This window comes from Callospermophilus lateralis, chromosome 16, assembly GCF_048772815.1.
Source record: "Callospermophilus lateralis isolate mCalLat2 chromosome 16, mCalLat2.hap1, whole genome shotgun sequence".
Taxonomy (NCBI): domain Eukaryota; kingdom Metazoa; phylum Chordata; class Mammalia; order Rodentia; family Sciuridae; genus Callospermophilus; species Callospermophilus lateralis.
Genome location: NC_135320.1, coordinates 55,055,942 through 55,076,395, shown reverse-complemented (window position 1 = coordinate 55,076,395; position 20,454 = coordinate 55,055,942). Strand labels below are relative to the sequence as shown.

At 37.1% G+C, this 20,454-nt stretch overlaps 1 protein-coding gene across 1 annotated transcript in view; it reads left to right on the top strand.

Moving 5' to 3' along the window:
- Positions 1–5,482: 5,482 nt before the first annotated feature.
- Stk3 (serine/threonine kinase 3) overlaps positions 5,483–20,454 on the top strand; it is a 278,492-nt gene continuing 263,520 nt past the window's right edge. Inside the window, exon 1 of the mRNA XM_076836036.2 lies at positions 5,483–5,692. Within this exon, the coding sequence (XP_076692151.1) occupies positions 5,667–5,692 (26 nt within the window). The 5' untranslated portion in view covers positions 5,483–5,666. The remainder of the gene's footprint in view (positions 5,693–20,454) is intronic.

Sequence of the window (20,454 nt, the reverse complement as noted above, 5' to 3'; positions counted from 1 at the left end):
GACTTGCCTAGTGTCTCTCTCTTTCTTCCTTCAGGGCAAAAGATGCCTCCCAGCCACCTTGACTAGAAAGTGAAAAGAATGAGAGGAAGTGGCACCTGAAATTCCAGAAGACCTCAACCCCTACCAGAAAAGATATGCATGTTCCTCTTCTTTATCAGCCTATTATCTCCCTCATTATTTCTATCCTATATCCATAATCCCTCAATTCCCTGAAGTTGAAAAGCTGATTTGTGAGCAAAGCTCCCTCTTATTATTTAGCCAAGAAACAAAGCCTTTCTTTCTCCCCACTACTTGTCCCTCAGATATTGTTTTTCCCATGGGATGAGCCTCTGAACCTGGGTTCATTTGTTCCTTCATTCACTCAATAAACAATCATTCAGGGACTATAGTATTCTAGGTTCTTATGTGTACCAGATATTGTAGCAGGTGCCTAATGACAAATTTCACTTTCTTTCTTAAAAATAGAATCCCAATTTTGCCCTTCTCTGTATGCTTCTCCTTGTCATAGGCTTCAGGGAAGGATGGTCTGAGCCCCATCTCCAAGTCCAGCTCCTTGGAATAAATCACAATTTGCTTAAGTAGGTTTTGGTGATCTCATTTTCTTTTATAGAGCATAAGGGAAATTCTGCAGAGTGGCTTCTAGGGTAGATTTTTTTTTTGTAGCATCTTAAAAAAAAATTATGTTCAGAAAGAAATCTCTTCTATTGCTGGACATTGTCATGTTTCCATGTGATGCCTGGAACACTGGTGGTCATTGTGGATGTTTGAGAGGTAAAAGAGTTTAAGGAGGGGCTGGGAATGTGGCTTAAGTCATAGAGTACTCGCCTAGCATGCATGAGGCCCTGGGTTCAATCCTCAGCACTACATAAAAATAAAATAAGGATATTGTGTCCACTTAAAACTAAAAAGTAAATATTTTAAAAAAAAGAGTTTAAGGAGACACTGCTGTGTACAGCAGAGCAGGAAGTAAAGGTCAACTGACTTATAGGCTTCTTGTTTTAAAAAACCATTTTGAGTTGTTGCTTATTACCTATAACTGCTAGATATGAATAAAATATTGTTCTTGTTCCCCAGGGGCTCCACAGTCAGTCAGAGAGACAAAGTGAAATAACAGTTTAAGATTGCTATGACAAAAGAGCATAGTGGTCGAATTCAAATGCAATATGTTATTGACTTATAAAAGACAAGCAGAGCAAGAGAAAATGTTTTGTAAAATTGCCCCTTGAAAGGAAAAATTTTCCAAATTTTCCTGCAATTAAAAATTTACACAATGTAATATACTTGTTCAGAGCTTTCTCTCTGCCCAAGTTCTTGCTCTTGCTTGGGCAGAAAAGATTAACTAATATTTGTTAATTAATATTATTTTTTATAAAATATAAAAATGAGAGAAAAGCAAATTTGCAGTTTCAATAAATAGCACCATCTATTATAATAAGAAAATTATTTATCTTAATATTTTTAAAAATATATTTTTAGTTGTAGATGGACACAATATTTTTATTTATTTGTATGTGGTCCAAGGGATCAAACCCAGTGCCTCATGCATGCTAGGCAGGTGCACTACCACTGAGCCACAACCCAGACCCTATCTTAATATTTTTTTTAGCCCTAAAATTTGAAGGTGTTACAAAAAATATGCTTTTTGTTACTTAAAGGAACTTGGTTCCAAATTGCAGATTTTCTCACATTTCTCTTATGGCATTTCCTGTGGCTTCCAAAGGCCCATATGTTAAAGCCCTGGTCCTTAGCCTGTGGTGCTATTGGGAAGTGGTAGCCTAGTGGAGCCTAGTGGAAGGTCTTAGGTCACTGAGGCCATGTTCTCAAAGGGGACTGTGGAAACTTGGTCCCTTCTTCTTCCTTTGTTTTTTTGCTGCTTGGCTGTGAGTGGTTGTACTCCACAATGTGTTACTGCCATGATGTGCCACCACAAACTAAAAGCAATAGGGCCAACCAATCATGGACAGAAATCTCAAAAACTGTGATTCAAAACAAACCTTTTCTCTTTATAAGTTAATCTTCTGAGTTATTTGTTATAGTGGTGCAAAGCTGACCAACAGCGGTCAATTGAGAACTGTAGTGAGCTGTTTGATAATATAGGTAAAATGCATGCTTAATCTTGATTCCAAATGGAATAGCTGGAAACAGACATAGGTCACCTTACTTCCACAGTTAAGTGAAGCTGAGTGACCCTTATCTTATCTCACAATTTTCTATAGCTTCCATTTGCTCATGGATGAGGCTGCCTTATCTTTGTTGGTTGAATGATGATTTCTATGCTTTGCTTCTTGGAATCTTCAGACAGCCTCCCACAGACAAATTAAAACAGAGGCTTGAAGCATTTTATTTTTTTTCTTTTAAGCACTTAAGTAGAAAAACAACTTTTTTTTTTTTTTCCAATGACAATGCAAGAAGCACAATCCTGCCTCTGGATCTTAGCACTTACCATTCCTGTGACCTCACATTCTCTTCCTTGCTCTATCTTCATGCAGCTCTTCCCCCTCTTCCTTAGTCACCTTCTCACTGAGTCTTTCCCTGGACATCATTTCTAAATTCCATGCTTCTCCTTCTACTTTGTATTCCCATTCACTATGTAATTTTTCTTCTTTACCAGTTTTCACTAACTGACATTATTCATCAGATACTTACTTATTTTATTGTGTTTCCCCAACTAGTATGAGAGCAGGAATTTTTGTGTATTTGTCTATTAAACCCCACAGAGCAGGAATTTCTGTTTTTTCTTTTCCTATTCTCTTCACTGATGAATCCCCCACACCTTAAGCAGTACCTGACATATTTAGTTGATCAGTCAATATTTGTTGACTGACTTATAGTGGAATGAGGCCTGGCTTTGGATAAATAAAAGCCTGGGTTAGAATATAGACTTTCTGTTTGGTCTAGGGTAATTCACTTTACCCCTCTGAAGCTTAGTTTCCTCACCCATGAAATGAAAATAACTATCAGTTTTAAGTGTTCAACAAGATAATGTAGGCTTAGTATCTGATCTTATTGGAGTCACATCAGTTAGCCTTCTTTCCAAATTGAGAGAGATCTCAGAGATTTATTTTCTGATATTATTTCTCCTCTTTCCACAAACCTTAATTATGGGTGAACATAATCTTAAATTAGGGTTAATTGAGGGGGATCTAATTTACAAAGGATTATTACAGGAGGACTGAGGTGTAGGGGAACATAAGCAGTATGGAAGGAACCCAGGGAATAGCAGAACAGTCATGACCTCTAGGCCTACAGGAACAAAGGGAAGGAAGAGTTGGGCAATTTGCCTTGAAAGGACCAGGGACTCCCTGGAGCAGAGCTCACTCTAGGGAACCTCATAGGAAGAAAACAAGGAAAATAAATAAATAGTGACCTCTCATACTCCTTTATTCGTTGGATGACTTCCTTTAGGATCTCCTATCATCAGAGACAATTATAAGCCAGAGGGTTGGGGAGTCCCAAGATGTCAGTCATTCAGATTAACCCTTTGTGCAGAAAGCAGGTGAAGAAGGATAGAGAGTGAATCTGGGGGAACAATAGGAAGCTTCCAGCCTAATACTTGCTGTATAAGGGACAGAGTAACTAGAACTTCCATACAGTGTCCAGTAACTAGAACTTCCATACAGTGTCGTAAGTGGCATAAACAAGCCTGCACAGAGTGTTATGGATCATATAAGACGGCTATCCCTCTCTTTTTTAGCACATTTCTTTTACTTATTTATATGTGGTGTTGAGGATCGAACCCAGGGCCTCACAAGTGCTAGGTGAGTGCTCTACTGCTGAGCCACAACCCCAGCCCAGACAGTTGTCTCTTCCACAACTAAATTGTAGAAGGTTGTAGGTAATGGTGTTGGCAGTTTGGGAAAGCTTTCTGAAACTCGAGAGGATGACAAATTGAGTCCATTTTAAAGTATGAGAAAAATTTTAAAAAGATGTTTCTGATTATATGCAAAAAGATGGGAGTATGGTATGGAAGTGAGGATGAGAGTAAGAGGTAGAAGAGATAATTTTAAGGGTATTTTCCAGAATTAATATTTTAATGATTTATTTATTTATTTTTTATCCTGTTGCCCTGTTGCTTCTGGATATTCAGACTCTAGATCTTTAGTAAATGCAAACCAGTATAACATTTTGTAATAATTTCTCTTGTTCACAGAATTTGACTTTGTTTTAACAACAAATGGTCTTACACTTAAAATAACTAGATTTATGGGATAATAAAATGGCTCAAAAATAGATCATGTAAGCTATTTGCATAGTAAATCTTTTTTAAAAAAATTTTTTAGTTGTAGGTGGACACAATACCTTTATTTATTTTTTAATATATATTTTTAAGTTGTCAATAGACCTTTATTTTATTGATACACAGTGCTGAGAATCAAACCCAGTGCCTCACACGTGCTAGGCAAGCGCTCTGCCATTGAGCCATAATCCCAGCCCAATATCTTTATTTTAATTTATTTATTTGTATGTGGTACTGAGGATCGAACCTAGTGCCTCACATGTGCTAGGCAAGTGCTCTACCACTGAGCTACAAACCCAGTCCATGCATAGTGAATCTTCAATGCAAAAATATACTGAACTATACTTGGGTAAAGTGCAAACTCTCAAGTTTGAGTTAATATTCATATTATTTGACATTCTCTTTATATTCATTGTTTTAACTTGCCAAAAACCCCTATATGATTCTGCACCTTGACAAATTTCTAACAAGCAAGCTCATTATACAGCAGTTGTATGTGGCCATAAGAAAGGTGACTACATATGTAATTTAAGGTCTAAACAGTCTAACACAAATGAATGCATGAAGGACTCAATTACAATGGGATGACGGTTGTTGAGATTGGTTGGAGAAGACCAAAGAGGGAAGAAAGTAAGCTTTTCTTGAGTTCTTTTCCACGCACCACAATTTGTGATAGGTTTGCCAGGTTAACCAATTAGCCAGCAAGACCCTAGTATGCTGAATTTGGTGCACCGAGAGATTGCTGCAGTATATATTTTCTGTGTAATTAAGCGTAATTATTGTGAAATGTAGTGAGGCACTTGTCCGTAATCAAAATCAAACAAGAATTTCCAGAAGTATCCCGGCTACTGGAGCTACAAATGTCAAATGGTTTGGGGAAAACATAACCAATAATTATAAACAGAACTAGAGTGGGAAGCGTGGGCAGTTAGTTATACTTCAAACAGCTTCACAAGATGTTTGGGATGTATCGTTGAGAAATCTAGAGAAATGAATCAAATTAGACCGGGAAAACGCAGTAAAGGCAGGCGAAGAGCACAGTTCAGGGCCAGCGACCCTTAACAGTTTGGAGCGGCTCTTCTAGCACCCACCGCCTCTTTCTTGGCTCTATTGGCTGTGTGGTTGGACCCTTCCCCCTTCCGCCCCGCCCCTGCCCACTCTCCCAGTCCCGGCCCCGCCCATTATCAGCCCTCGCCCCGCCCACCCTCCCCGGGCCGCAGCCGGCTCCGCCCACCCTCCGCGGCGCGGCGCGGCCGGGCGGGTGAGGAGGAGCGGCGCTCCGGAGCGGGGGGAGATCCGCCGCCGAGTTACGGGAAAGTTGGTCCGAGTTTTGGGAGTTTCCCTCTGGCTCGGCCGGCCAGTGCCTCGGCTTCTTTCCTCCCTCTGGCCTTTGTAGTCCAACCGGTCTCTCTTTCTGCTTCGGGCCGCCATGGAGCAGCCGCCAGCGCCTAAGAGGTAACGAACGCGGGGAGCGGGGAGAAGGAGGGAAGGACGCTGGGCGGGGGTAGCTAGGCCCGGTCCTGCGGCGACCCTCTCCCGCCCGGATCCTGGCGCCACTAGGGTCCGGAGGCAGTCTGAGTGCTCCGCCGCGTCGGTCCCCGAGGCTAGGGGGCCCGAGGGGTCAGAGGCTCGCCTCCCCTCCCCTCCCCTCCCTTCCCCTCCCCCGTGGCCAGCGGGGCCTGGCGGGCGTGGAGAGTTGTGTGGGCAGCGCCGGGCTTCGCGCGGCCCGACCTTGGGGCGGTTAGGGTTTTCCCTGGAGGCAACTTCACGAAGCCTGACCTAAAACGAGGAAATTAATTGGTCTTCTTACAACCATGTCCTTTTTCTTGTCATACGTTCTTCATGATGTTACATTTATTTTCTTTTTTGAGATATAGGGTTATTTGCAGTTTAAGGAATAAGTATTAATAGCTAAACTGTGTAAAACTGACTGTGGATATAGTGCACTGACAGGTGTTCTTCTCCCTACCCCCTCAAGTTCAGAAGAGTTTATGCATGCAAGACAGCAGGAATCTTAAATTAGAACCCCTTCCCCATATAGTTTTGCTTGTAAAAATAGTGATGCTTTGATATGGTATTTATTGTTAGTCTACATTTGATGTTTGATATATTGAAAATGTAAGAGGTGGGGGAACAAAGTAGACGTTTAAACTTTTACATTTGCAATGATCTTAGGAGGCTAAATCAATGTTGTTCATGGATATAAGTTCATAATGTGCATCCCTGCTCCCCAGGAATTAAACAACTAATTGTTTGATGGTGTATAAAACATTTGGTTTTTAATTTATAAAATAAGTATACTAATCTTTCTCCCAGAGTGCTGTTGTGAAGATTAAAGAGCTCATGTGCTTTGATACCTAAATAGATGAAAAGTGTTGAATTCACAAACATGGAATAATTAAAAAGGTAGGGACTTTGGGGCCTATTGTGAATTGTGTGACTAGTTACCTGAGCCTTAAGGTCTGGAAACCATCTGTTCAAGTGAGAAAAGGAGGGTGTGGAGAGGTTCCAAAAGAACCTCCTGTCAAGAGCTGTGAAAGCAAGTCAATAGAGAGAGATCTATTGAGCATTTTGTAAGGTGTCTATTTTCTGGTACTCACTGTGTACTTAGTTTTGATACTATTGAAGAAAATCGGGAACATTTTTTTTTCTTTCTCTCTGCTTTGGAAGTACTGTTAGGGGGCACTGCTGACATAATACCATAGGCCAACTTGAACAACTTTCCATTGAAGTAGAATCTCTCTGTATTGATTAGCTCTGTGTGAGTTATCAGAGTGATGGAGCACTTGCCTCCCATGTGTGAGACACTGGGTTCAATCCCCAGCATCACATAAAAATAAATAAATAAAATAAAGATATTGTGTCCATCTACAACTTAAGACAACAACTGGAGGAGTTAGGGGAAGGTGTGAGTATTTTATGCTTTTCAAATTGGTGATTGTTCATTTAACAGGCTTATTTTTAACTCTCTTCATAGATTTATTTTGACCTAGAAAGGCATTTCTTATTAGTGTTTTTTGCTTTTTTTCTTTCCCTAAGAGACAGGGTCTCACCATGTTGCCCAGCCTATGCTTGAACTCTGGGGCTCATGTGATCCTCCTGCCGAAGCCATCTGAGTAACTGAGACTACAGGTGAACACTAAGCCCCCAGCTCAGGCACACATTTTTGAGGAACAAAACATATGTGATATTAATCCATTTTATTTGAATATCTCTTAAAAATTTCATAGCATTTTCATATTATAATATTTTATCCTCCTGACAACCCCATGGAGTAGGTTGAATTATAGGCAGTAATCCTGTTTTATAACTGAGTAACAGAGTTTGCCACATTGAAGGCTATGACAGGAATTACTGACAGTGAGTTTTTGGGTTGCCCCTATTGATCATTACCTCCTAATAGTAAAGCATAATTACCATTTTTGAGGTCATATTGTTTTCCACGAAATTTATACAGGAATGTGCTACCTAACAATGGGACTTGTTTGTAGAAATTCATTGTTTGGTGATTTTGTTGTGCAAATATATAGTGTAAAGCTATGTAGATGGCTGTAATGTCATTATGCACTGTAGTGTGTGTGGTCTTGAAATGTGTCTGTGTGGCACATGACTGTAAATACATTCTTTTGTTTAATCATCTTAAGAAATAGTGATCCTGGTGGAGGGGAGGGGGGATAGTGGGGGATAGTAGGGGATAGGAATGGTAGCAAAATACAACAGTCACTAAAATGCCATTATGTAAAAATGTGAGTGTTTAACTGATGTGATTCTGCAATTTGTATTTGGGGTAAAAATGGGAGTTCATAACCCAATTGAGTCAAATGTATGAAAGATGATATATCATGAGCTCTGTAATGTTTTGAACAATTAATAATAATAATAATAATAAAATATATATATATATATATATATATCTCACTATGTATGCAATAAATTTGGTGCAGTTGTCCTTGAAAAAGACCCAGGTTTGCACAAAGTTGCCAGATGTACTATTGTTGAAATTATTATGTATATGGTCTTGGACTTTCAGACAGAAAAGGAGATATCACCACAGACATTTCAGAAATCCACAGGACTATTTTGAAAACCTGTATTCCAATAAATTAGAAAATCCAAAAAAAAAAGGAATAGTGATCCTGGCTCTGTCACTATGTTCTAAATTTAAATTTCTTCATCTATAGAATATGGGGGATTAATAATGAGGTCACAGTGAAGTACTTACTTCATAATATGTTCAATAATGTTAGTTGTTAACTTGTATTTTGCTTATTAAATGAGACTCAGAGAGGTTAAATAATTCGGTTAAGTAGAGAAGGTGGCAGAACCCTGAATCTGATTGTGAAGAAGGCTGTACAATCTTATTGTTGAACAGTGATACCTTTTTTGAAGCTTTCTTAACATTCAGTAATGTAGTGGTCATCTTTGTCTGCCATTTCTTGGTTTCCTTTGCTTATTCTCTTAATCTCTCTAAGAGTGCTATTTAGCGTTTCTGCCTTGAGTAGTACTTCCTTAGTGTTCAGACACTTCTACATGGTCATATCTGTGTTGCAGCAACTGCTGCTCAGTTGGCATTTTTGCCTTCCACCCCATTCATTCCCCAAATTTTCAGCAATGACTTCTAACTGAGCATTTTAGTTCAGTGGTTTTTCCAAAATATTTTAACAGACACATTTTAATAACAGAAAAGCTCTGAAGAGTAGGGACAGTGCTCCAAGAACCTGGTTCCCTAATCCCTTATTTCTTTTCCTTTTTTGTTGTTCTATAGAACCTCCTAATGTACTACACAGTTTGCTTTAGTTTATCCTGCAGGTTGCTTCTGATTTATTTTGCTAAAACATTACTTCAGTTATACTACACTTTTCTTTGGGATTAGAGAAACACTTGTCTACTTAGTATCCAAAGCCTCTATCACTTGATCTCCCCTTTAGCCTTCAGTTACTCTTCTCCAAGGTGAATCTGTCCTCATAAACTTAACCCTGTTATTCTTTATTTAGGTTATAGGCTATGAGTATTCCTAATTTTGCCTTTGATCATTCATAAAAATTCTTAGTGTCTCCCCCCACCCCCAAGCTGTTCTATTTCTTCAAGGCCTGCTTCATAAAGTATCTTTTTGAGTACTTTCTAGCCTGAGCTATTTCTCTATATTCCTAATATACTCATTCGATTATATGACATCTTCCTGTTCTTTTTTTTTTTTTTTTAAGAGAGATTAAGAGAGAGAGAATTTTTTAATATTTATTTTTTTTAGTTTTCGGCGGACACAACATCTTTGTATGTGGTGCTGAGGATCGAACCCTGGCTGCACGCATGCCAGGTGAGAGCGCTACCGCTTGAGCCACATCCCCAGCCCCCTTCCTGTTCTTTTTTATTATTAAATTTTGGGCCTCCAGAAGACAATGGGGACTAATTTAATTTTTTTCTTTATAGTTGGACAGCATGCCTTTATTTTATTTGTTTATTTTTATGTGGTGCTGAGGATTGAACCCAGTGCCTCACACGTCCAAGGCAAGCCCTCTACCATTGAGCTACAGCCCCAGCCCATGGGGACTAATTTATAAACATATATCACACCCTTCAACTTAAGAGAGACAATATTTCCAATATATTTGAAGCCCCCTGTGTAAAAAAATCTCTTCTCAAATATATTCCCTTCCCATTCCCAAAAGGGTGATTATAGTTCTGAATTGGGTATATGTCCTTCCTATACCTGTTTTTATATTTTTAACATACATATACACACATCAAACATATCACACACATATACACATATCTAGTGTTAATCTCAGCTTCATCACTGATTTGAAATTTGCTTCTTTGGGTATCATTCTTCTCTGGGAGTTGAAAATTGTGGGGTTAAGAATTATGACTCAAGAGTTCTAGACAATCTGAAAGGCACCTCTCACCCTCTCTATTCATTGATTTGGTTTCTCTGACAAGGCTTGTGTAAAACATGATTAATACCCTTGTCACGACTTGAGCGCCAGACTGACTTAGAATCCCAGCTTCCCTTAACAGGTCTGTTATAGAAATCTTCAGAAGCATGAGAACTCTGATTACTAGCAGGTATGTAATTATATAAAAATGTTCTGCAAAAAGAGATAGAATATTGTTGACTAAAGAAATACACTTTCCCAGATAGGTCTTGTTCCTCAACTAGATTATAAGATTAGTAGTTATTTATTAAAACTTGTCAATTAAGGTATAGTTGGAAGAGAGTTGGTGTTGGTATGAAAGAATGAAAACACTGGAAGGATAATAATAGAATAAGTTATTGAAGCACATGCTCAAGACAGATGAGGAAAGTTCTTTGATTTAAATTATAGTTAGATTCTGTGTGTGTTTTTTTTAATAGTATGAAAGGATACTTTGGGGGAAGTTGAAAACTGAAGTCAAAATGTTAGGGTTTCAGTCAGAGTATATTTATATTGCAGGACACTGTGGTACATACCTATACTACCAGTGACCTGAGAGCCTGGGGCAGGAGGATCACAAGTATGAGGCCCACATTGGCAACCTAGTAAGACCCTGTCTTTAAAAACAATGAAGAAGAAGAAGAGCAGGGATGCAGCTCAGTTGTAGAGTGCCCCTGGGTTCATTTCCCAGTATTGCAAAGAACATTAACACAAGTAAAAGGTGAAGGTAAGAAAAATATAAGGGCAGATGTTTCTATGAATAGATGGATTATCAGCGAGACGATGATAATGGAATGAAAAAGAAAGGTGAAATGATGAATATATAGGAGAATAACATAGAAAGTCTTCATGTACTTCTTAACATGAAGAGCCTCATTAGCCTGTAGCATCTGTAGCGTTGATCCTAGGCCTGGAATTAGAAAAATAGATGACAGAGAACTCTATCTCTCAGGAGTTGAATTGGGTGGGACAAAGCAACAAACCAACTAACTAGATAGTAGAATATTAGGAATATCATGAAAATAACTGCAATGAAAAGAGGGGGTGGACTTCATTTTATGTCCACTTTACTAATTTATATGTCCTTGGAGTGTTGGAAGGTAAATTCTTCTGCGTTTATTGTTGGAGAGATTCACCAGTTGAAGAGCTGAAGTTGTCTTTGAGAAGATGAACTCTTAAGAACTCTTAAAAAACAACACAGCCATGCCTGTAACCAGTGGGTGGGGAGGCTGAGTCAGGAGAATTGCCAATTCAAAGCCAGCCTCAGAAACGGTGAGTTGCTAAGCAACTCAGTGAGACCCTGTTTCTAAATAAAACACAAAATAGGGCTGGGGATGTGGCTCAGTGGTCAAGTACCCCTGAGTTAAATCTCTGGTATCAACAAAACAAAACAAAAAACAAAAACAGCATTCTATGGGAAGTTTCTAATTTTATATCATTCACTTTACCTTATTTTTTATGTTGCTGGACATTGAACTCTGGGTTTCACACATGCTAAGCACACCTTTATGAGTGTTCTACACCCCCAGCCTGGAAGGTTCCAACTTTAGAGGCAGACAAGTAGATATAATGTCTAAAGTAGTCTAAGGAGAAAAGAACACAGCAAACAGGAACATCTCTAACAGTTGTTAGAGAGAGAGTCCTTAAAGCATATGCTCTCTTTAGGTTTTGGTGGTTAATTTAGGGTGATGTCAGCTCCAATAAAATCGATTTAGACCCTTTCAAGGGGAATAGTCAATGACATTTCCTTGTTGGAGAGAGGGACTATGGTGAAATCTGGAGCCATTCTAGGTGAGCAGTCTTCATTTGTACTTTAAGACAGTTGAGAAATATGTGTTGACTGTAGGCAATGATTAATTTATTTATTATTCATTTAGGGGACAAGACATAGAATATACGAATATTGAAGAATTTGTAAGAAATGTAAAGAAAGATAATACATACGAAACAAACTAGGTTAAAATTTGCTTTTCTGAAATAATATAAGCACTTATTCCACAAAGCTTTAATAATGCAAGGTTTAAATCTAACACTTCTTGTTTGGATTGTAATGGAAACATGAGTGCTTAGAATTTGTGAAGAATTTTATTTTTTTGTTTTTAAAAAATTCCACTGCAATGGAATTTTCTCTAGTGGAACTAGAATTTATCTCTAGTTGAACTAGATATTGTCACTTCAGGCCATTGTATATTAGTGGCTTTCAAAAAACATTTTTTAAACAGATACTGAGACTCAGTACAGAGCTACATATATACTACTCAAACAGAAGTTTCATGAAATGTGTTTTCTATTTGGTTTCAGTAAAAAAATAATGGTCATGATCCACTAAATTATTTTCATAACCCACTGATGGGTTGTGATTTGTAGTTTGAAAAAATATAATGTGTCTATGTATTAGTGACAGAAAATTGATTTTATTTTCATCTTTATTCTGATGCTTAATATAGGTGATGGCATTACCAAAGAAGTCCAGAAAGATGTTAGTTACTGTATCCATGCATAAAGATTCTACAAAGGAAAGAGGTGAAGGAGAGAGAGGAAACTTATATTTTAAAATGATAGTATTTGGAATATTTCATATTGTCTCAAAGTATGGAAAAATTAGAAATGATTATCTGTGATGTCTGAAAGGTATTTTTAATTTTTTTTTGTAGTTGGACAGCATGCCTTTATTTTATTTGTTTATTTTTATTGGTGCTGAGGATTGAACCCAGTACCTCACACATGCTAGGCGAGTGCTCTGCCACTGAGCTACAGCTCCAGCCCCTGAAGTTTTTTTTTAAAATATTTTATTAGTTAGTTGTTGTTGGACCTTTATTTATTTTTATGTGGTACTGAGGATCAAACCCAGTGCCTCACACATGCTAGTCAAGTGCTCTACCACAGAGCTACAACTCCAGCCCTGATATCTGACAGTTTATAGAGGAAACTCTAAAGTATGAAGGTTACTTTGAGGCAAAGGCTCTTATAGAGTATACTGACCCCCTGCACTGGAATGTCCAGCTGTAATTATGATGCCCTCAATTTTTGACTCTCTATCAATTTCAGCTTCTCTAACTCCCAAGGGTCTCTCCATTTTCTTCTAAAGAGAAAATTTATCCTTTCTGATAAAACCTTTGTTTTATCTTAAGCTTTACTTTGAGCTTCTTTTTTTGTTGTGATTTTATTTGAATTGCCTCATATGTTAGGATTGTTCTAATTTCAAGAAGGCTTAAGCTCATAGAATAAATATTCTATATTTGAAATGTTTTATCATAACTTTTTCTGGAGTCTCAAGTTGAATAAATGGAAAGATACATATGTAAATATGAATATTTAAAATAATTTTTTGTTACATGCTATGAATATTAAAGTTCAGATTTCCTTGAATTTATTTTTTTAAAAATATATTTATTTTTTAGTTTTAGGTGGACATAATATCTTTATTTTTATGTGGTGCTGCAGGTCAAACCCAGTGCCTCACGCATGTCAGGCGCACATGCTACCACTTGAGCCACATCCCAGCCCCAGATTATCTTGAATTTCTGAGAGTTCATCGAAGGTTATATCTTGAAAAATGACTTCATGAAATGAGAATTACTGAAAGCTGTTAACATGATAATTAGTATAAGTAGTATTGTATTGGACTCTAAATTAGTCTATAGATTTATATGATACCAGGCATCTTAATAAAGAGGTGAATTAAGCAAAATTTTCAGATGTTTCCAGCTATTATTATATATAAGTATATATCACTTCTTTGATACATACTTTTTTTTTTTTTTAGTACCAGGGATTGAACCCAGGGGGGCTTAACCACTTAGCCACATGACAATCCCCCCCCCTTTTTTTTAAGATTACCTTTTTAGTTGTAGATGGACACAATATCTTTATTTTGTTTATTTTTTTTATGTGGTGCTGAGGATCGAACCCAGTGCCTCCCACATGCTCGGCAAGTGTTCTACCACTGATCCACAACCCCAGCTCCCCCAACCCTTTTTAAATATTTTATTAGAGACAGAGTGTTGCTGAGTTGCTTAGGGCCTCGATGAGTTGCTTTGGGCCTCGCTAAGTTGCTGAGGCTGGGTTTGAACTCTTGATCTTTATGTCTCAGGCTCCTGAGTTGTTGGGATTTAAGGTGTGTGCCTCCTTACCCGGCTGATATATACATGTTTAATAACTGGTGAAATTGTTGAGCATTTGTAATTCCATGGGTGGGTTAGAATTATTCTTTGCTAGATTATTTTTCCATTTTTAGGATTTTTGGTTTTCTGAAATGTGGGACCTAGAGTTCTATAATTAGAAAGGAATGCAAGTTTAACTTCTTTTTGTAATTTAGGTGAACTTTTATATATTTGAGGAAAGCGAAAACTGAAGATAATAGGCAGCTAATTGCCCTCATTTTGTCTCTCTGGAGTCATTCAGTCTCTCTCTGTTGGGTTGCTCATTCTCTTTCTTCGGAAAACTGGCTTTCTTAGTGATTACATCTTCTGGTAGAAATTAACTCTCAGCCTTGGTTCATTCATTTGCTCATTTTTCACACGTTCATAATCATTAATTGATTGACTTCCAAATTCCAGATGCTAAGTACATTGGTAAACAAAACAGAGGGGATCTTTGCCTTCATAGAACATACACTCTAGTTGGAATGTGGGCTGTGAGAGATGAAAGTAGCATGTACTGATAGAGAAAAATGGCAGAACCTTTTTAATAGGACAGTTGGAGGAGGCTTCTTTGAGGAGATGATATTTAAGCTGCTACATGACATTGAGAAATTGTCGGTGATGTGAGGAGCCGGAATACTGGAGAGGTATTCTAGTCAGAGAAAAATCCATGAGAATGACTAGAGGGGCAAAGAGCTTACTGTGTGGGAGAAATTGAAATGAGGCCATTGTGGCTGGGTGCAGAATGTGGCTATAGATGAAGTTAGAAAGATGGGCAGAGAGTCAGTGATACAGGGGATGGAAAGGAATTTGGATTTGTCAGATTGCCATAGGCTCTCATTAAAGGGGTTTAAGCAGGATTTTAAACAATTTGTATTAATTTTTTTTTTTTTTTTAAGTTGTGGATGGACATGATGTCTTTATTTTATTTATTTTTTTGTGGTGCTGAGGATAGAACCCAGTGCCTCACACGTGCTAGGCAAGTGCTCTGCCACTGGGCCATAACCTTATTAGCCCAGCAATTTGTATTTTAAAAGGATCATTATGGTTGATTTGATTGGAGTAGATCGTAGAGGGTTAAGAGTTAAGTCAGAAACGGAGACTACTGCAAGAATTCATGGTTAGAGATGGTGGTATCAGTGGAGGTGGAGAGAAGTGGACAGATTTAAGTCATGTTTTCAAGTTAGAAATGAAGGATTAGCTGAAAGGAATGATGAAGAAAGAAGAATCAATCCTGGCTCTTATGTTTTGGGTTTGAGCAACTTGGGGTTGGGTTTGAACGATTTTGGGTGAAGACTAAAAGAGGAACAGGCTTGAATGTCTCTGTTTTCTTCCTTGGAATTCCATACTTTCAGGAAAGTGATTCTTAATTGGTCCAAAATGTCATATTAGGTGGTTCCTTTAGAAGAAGTGGGTAGGGAGGAAATAATGAACACTAACTTCTATTTTTTTTAATCTCTTGCTTTTACCAGGTTAAAAAATGGGAACCATACCTAGACTTTGTTAGGTATTGAAATGTTCAGATGTGTTGGCTGTGATCTGCAGGTTTTTTTTTTTTTTAACGTTTTTACATAACAATATAAAATATAAAAAATCAGCACAAAAATGCATGGCTTGGTGAATTATAAGGCAGAACCTTTGTAATCACCAGTCAGGTTAAGAAATAAAACTTGTCTCACTCCCTAGAAGTCTCTTCTCTTCTGTGTTCTCTGTCACCATCACAACCATTTTTCTCACAAGTAAACCATTATCCTGGTTTTCATAAGTAATAACCTAAATATGTGTTGCTAGATACTGTAGGTTAGTCTTGGTAAAAAGTAGTTTTGATATGAATTATCACTTTTAATGTTTAGATTAGCCCTCTATAGTTTTTCTTTTTCTTGTTTAAGAACTCAGGTTGGTTGAACTGTGGTTTCTTACAATCTGCGTTTTGCCGATTGCTTATTCAAGGTTTGGTTCAACATATTCCTTTGTCCTCTTCCTTTCTGCAGATGGGCAGCTGCAACCAGAGATGGATGAAACTCAAATTCGATCCCTTAGGCATTGTTAGAGGTTGGGTTTGGCAAGACAGTAGGAATCTTTTAATAGTAAATGGTTTCTCTTTTTTTTGTGTGTGTGAAGTTAGCAGGTGTTAATAATTAGTAATTATTTAATTCATTGAATGTTGCAAAATGGTGAACTTCTAAATGCATCATTTTATTATGAATGTTTTTGTAAAGTCATTTCCCTTCACTTCCTATTTGATTATCCAGAGGTGTCATTTATAAAGGAAAGACAGGATAAATGTTTATTTCTTTCCCATTATTTGTCAGTTTTCAAGATAATGAATGAATTCCCTCTCTTCCAAAGGGGGATCTCTCTTCTCTTTTAAATGTCATTATGAGCTGATGAATTTTTATCTGTTGTGATTACTGTTATTGAAACTCAAAATCTCCCATCTTTGGTCCATGGGAGTTTTTTCAGGAGAGAACACGACCCTACTGGTCTTTGATAGTTTCCTTGCTGCCTGCTGTAATAAGATACCAGGACTTATTTTGTAGGTTTCATGTTCCAGATCCAGAAGCAACCAAGTCTCCAAGAAGCCTGAGTTTCTTTTAGTGAGAAATGCTATTTCTAGACCCTAACCTGGGGGCTGGGGTTGTGGCTCCGTGGTAGAGTTCTTGCCTAGCATGTGCGTGCGAGGTCCTGGGTTCAATCCTCAGCACCACATGAAAATAAATAAATAAAAGGTGTTGTGTCCAACTACAACTAAAAAATAAATATATATATATATTTTTTAAAAAGACCCTTACCTGGGTACTGAGAGCCTGTTACTTTTAGTAGCTTTTAATTCATATATAGGAGAATTGATAATTCTTTCAAACTGTGGGATATTCTATTAAAAAGAGTGACAGCACTGTTTTGAGCTCCTTTCTCTGGTTAATATCTCCATTATACCTTTGTTTTTAAGTTTGAGTTAGAAATTAAGTGTGAGTAGAGTGAAATTATGTAGCAGGAATAATTTAGAGTAGACTTTTATCTTTATGTTCTACATATTTACTCTGATTACTCTTTTTTTTTTTTTTAAGAAAGAGTGAGAGAGAGGGAGAGAGAGAGATAATTTTTTAATATTTATTTTTTAGTATTTGGCGGACACAACATCTTTGTTTGTATGTGGTGCTAGGCGAGTGTGCTACCACTTGAGCCACACCCCCAGCCCCTCTGATTACTCTTTAACCTACTATTTCTTTCTCATTTTTTTTTGGTGGTACTAGAGGTTGAACCTAGGGACATGCTCTGCTACTGAGCTACACCCTCAGCCCTTTTTATTTTATATTTTGAGACTGGGTCTTGCACCAAGGCTGACTTCGAACTTGTGATCTTACTGCCTCTTGAATCTCTGGGATTATGGGCATGTGTCACTGTGCCCAGCACTTTCTCAGGTTTGTTTGAGGCGACCTCGTGTCTTCTTTTCTTAAATGAAAAAGATGTAGAAAATAAGCTATTATACCACCACTTTCCATGAGGCCATATTTCAGGCCTTATTTTTTTAGGTAGAACATTTCAATCTTTCTTGTCATTGTATACATAAAAATATCTGTGTACAAACAAAATGTCAAGGGAAATTGAAGACTGCTTTATAATCTACTCCGAAGTGTAAAATGAAAAATTGTAGAATTTAAATGTCAAATATTATGCCTTTAGTTTTGATGTTAGCCCCTCTTTTTTTTTTTTTTTGTGTGTGTATGTGTATGTGCCTTGAATAAATAAAATTAAGTATTTATCTGGGTAACACAGTTGGTAATTTCCATTTTCAGTGTCTTATATAACAATAGAGGAAAGAGACCTGGGTTGAATCCCCAGTGCTATCAACAAAATAAACAACAAGAAATAAGAATCAGATTGAGCAAGAAATTCCATAAAATTCCAGTGGGAATTAAAAATAAATGTACTAGTTAATGCTTGAAAAAAATTTTTTTTGGGGGGCTGGGGTTGTGGCTCAGCGGTAGACTGTTTGCCTACCACATATGAGGCCCTGGGTTTGATCCTCAGCACCACATATAGATAAATAAATAAAGGTGTTGTATCCAACTACAACTAAAAAAAAATTTTTTTTAAAAAAAAACAAGCCCATGAAATTCTCGAGGTTTTTTTTTTTTTTTTTTTTAAATTGTCATTTGGAGCATTACCTACGTGGGACTCATGGTATTTCCAAAGTTAATTGGAATTTCAGAGGCTATTTATACCTGTATAAATATAGCAGTGTTACATTTATAATAGTTATTTTTTAATTTTTTGGGTACCAATGATAGAACTCAGGGGCATTGAACCACTGAGCTACATCCCTAGCCCTATTTTGTATTTTATTTAGAGACAGGGCCTCACTGAGTTGCTTGGTGCCTTGCTGTTGCTGAGGCTAGCTTTGAACACATGATCCTTCTGCCTCAGCCTCCTGAGCTGCTGGGCCATGTTTAATATTTTAAGGGATCCCCATACTGTTTTCAGCATTAGTTCCCACTAGCAATACAGAAGAGCTCCAAGTGTTCCATATGTTTACCAGCACTTTCTATTTTCTGGGTTGGTTTATTTGTTTCTAATGAAAGCTATCATAAAGAGTATGAAACGGTATCTCATTGTGGATTTTATTTCCATTTCTTTGTTGATTGGTCTTTTAGGGCTACTTTTTAATAAACTACAGGTTACTTGAACATGAGTATCTGATACTGTGACAGTTGCTCTGGTAACTGAGATTACTGCCGGGTAGTGTATTTCTTGACATCTATTGAGATTTATTACATAATTTTTTCCCCCTTAATTCTGTTAATGTGATGAATTATATTTACTGATTTGTGTGTATTTAACCATCCTTTCATCCCTGGAGTAAAACCTACTTGTTTATGGTATAAAAATCTTATTAATGTGTTGTTAAGCACAATTTATTAATATTTTATTGGTCTGTAATTTTCTTTCCTTGATATGTCCATATCTGGTTTTGGTGTGTGATAGATATTGGCTTTAGAGAATTTCTCTCCCTTTTTATTTTGTGTAATAATTTGAGGATTATTGATAGTACTTATTCAAAGGATTGGTAGAATTCAGTTGAGAATCCATCTTATTCTGGGCTTTTCTTTGTTGGAAGACTTCTTGTTCCTACTTATATTTCAACATTTTACTGGTTGTTTAAGTTTTCTATGTCCTCTTGATTCAGTTTTGGCAGATAACATTTGTCTAGAAATTTATCCATTTCTTCTAGGTTTTCCAATTCATTTGAGTATAAACTTTCAAAAAAGTCCCTAATGATCTGCTGAATTTCTTAGATGTCTGTGACGATTTCTCCTCTTTCATCTCTAATTATTTTAGTTTTTCTCCCTTTTTCTTTTTATTTGTTTGGTCAAGGGCTTATCAATAGTGTTTATCTTTTCAAATAATCTAATCTTTGTTTCATCAATCCCTTGTATTTTTTTTAAATTCTTAAATTTATTGATTCTGCTTCTGATCTTAATTCTTTCCTTCCTTCTACTGGTTTTGGAATTGGCTTGTACTTCTTCTTTTTAAAAAATATTTATTTTTAATTTTAGGTGGACAAATATCTTCATTTTATTTTTATGTGGTGCGGAGAATTGAACCCAGTGCCTCACGCATGCTAGGCGAGCGCGCTACCACTTGAGCCACATCCCCAGCCCCTGTACTTCTTTCTTAAGGGTCTTGAGATTTCATGAGTAGGTTTTCATTTGGGATCTGATTTTCTTATATAGCCACTCATCTCTATAAACTTTCCTCTTAGAACTACCTTCAGTACTGTCCCAGTGGTTCTGGTATGTTGTATCACTGTTCATATTTGGGTCAAAGAATTTTTAAATTTCTCCCTTGATTTCTTCTCTCGCCCATTCATCATTCAAAAGAGTATTGTTCAATTTCTGTGTGTTTATAAAATAGTTTTGGTAGGTTTTTTTGGTGTTGATTTCTAATTTCATTTCATTCTGATCTGGTAAGATGCAAGGAATTCTATCTTTTTTTTTTAGTGTTTGCTAAGAGTTGCTTTGTGGCAAAAAATATTGTCTATTTTGGATAAGGTTCCACCATGTGCCTCTGAGAAGAAAATGTATTCCCTGTTGTTGGATGAAATATTCTATTGATGTCTGTTAGGTCCATATAAATGCTTTATAGTATTTTTGAGGTCCAA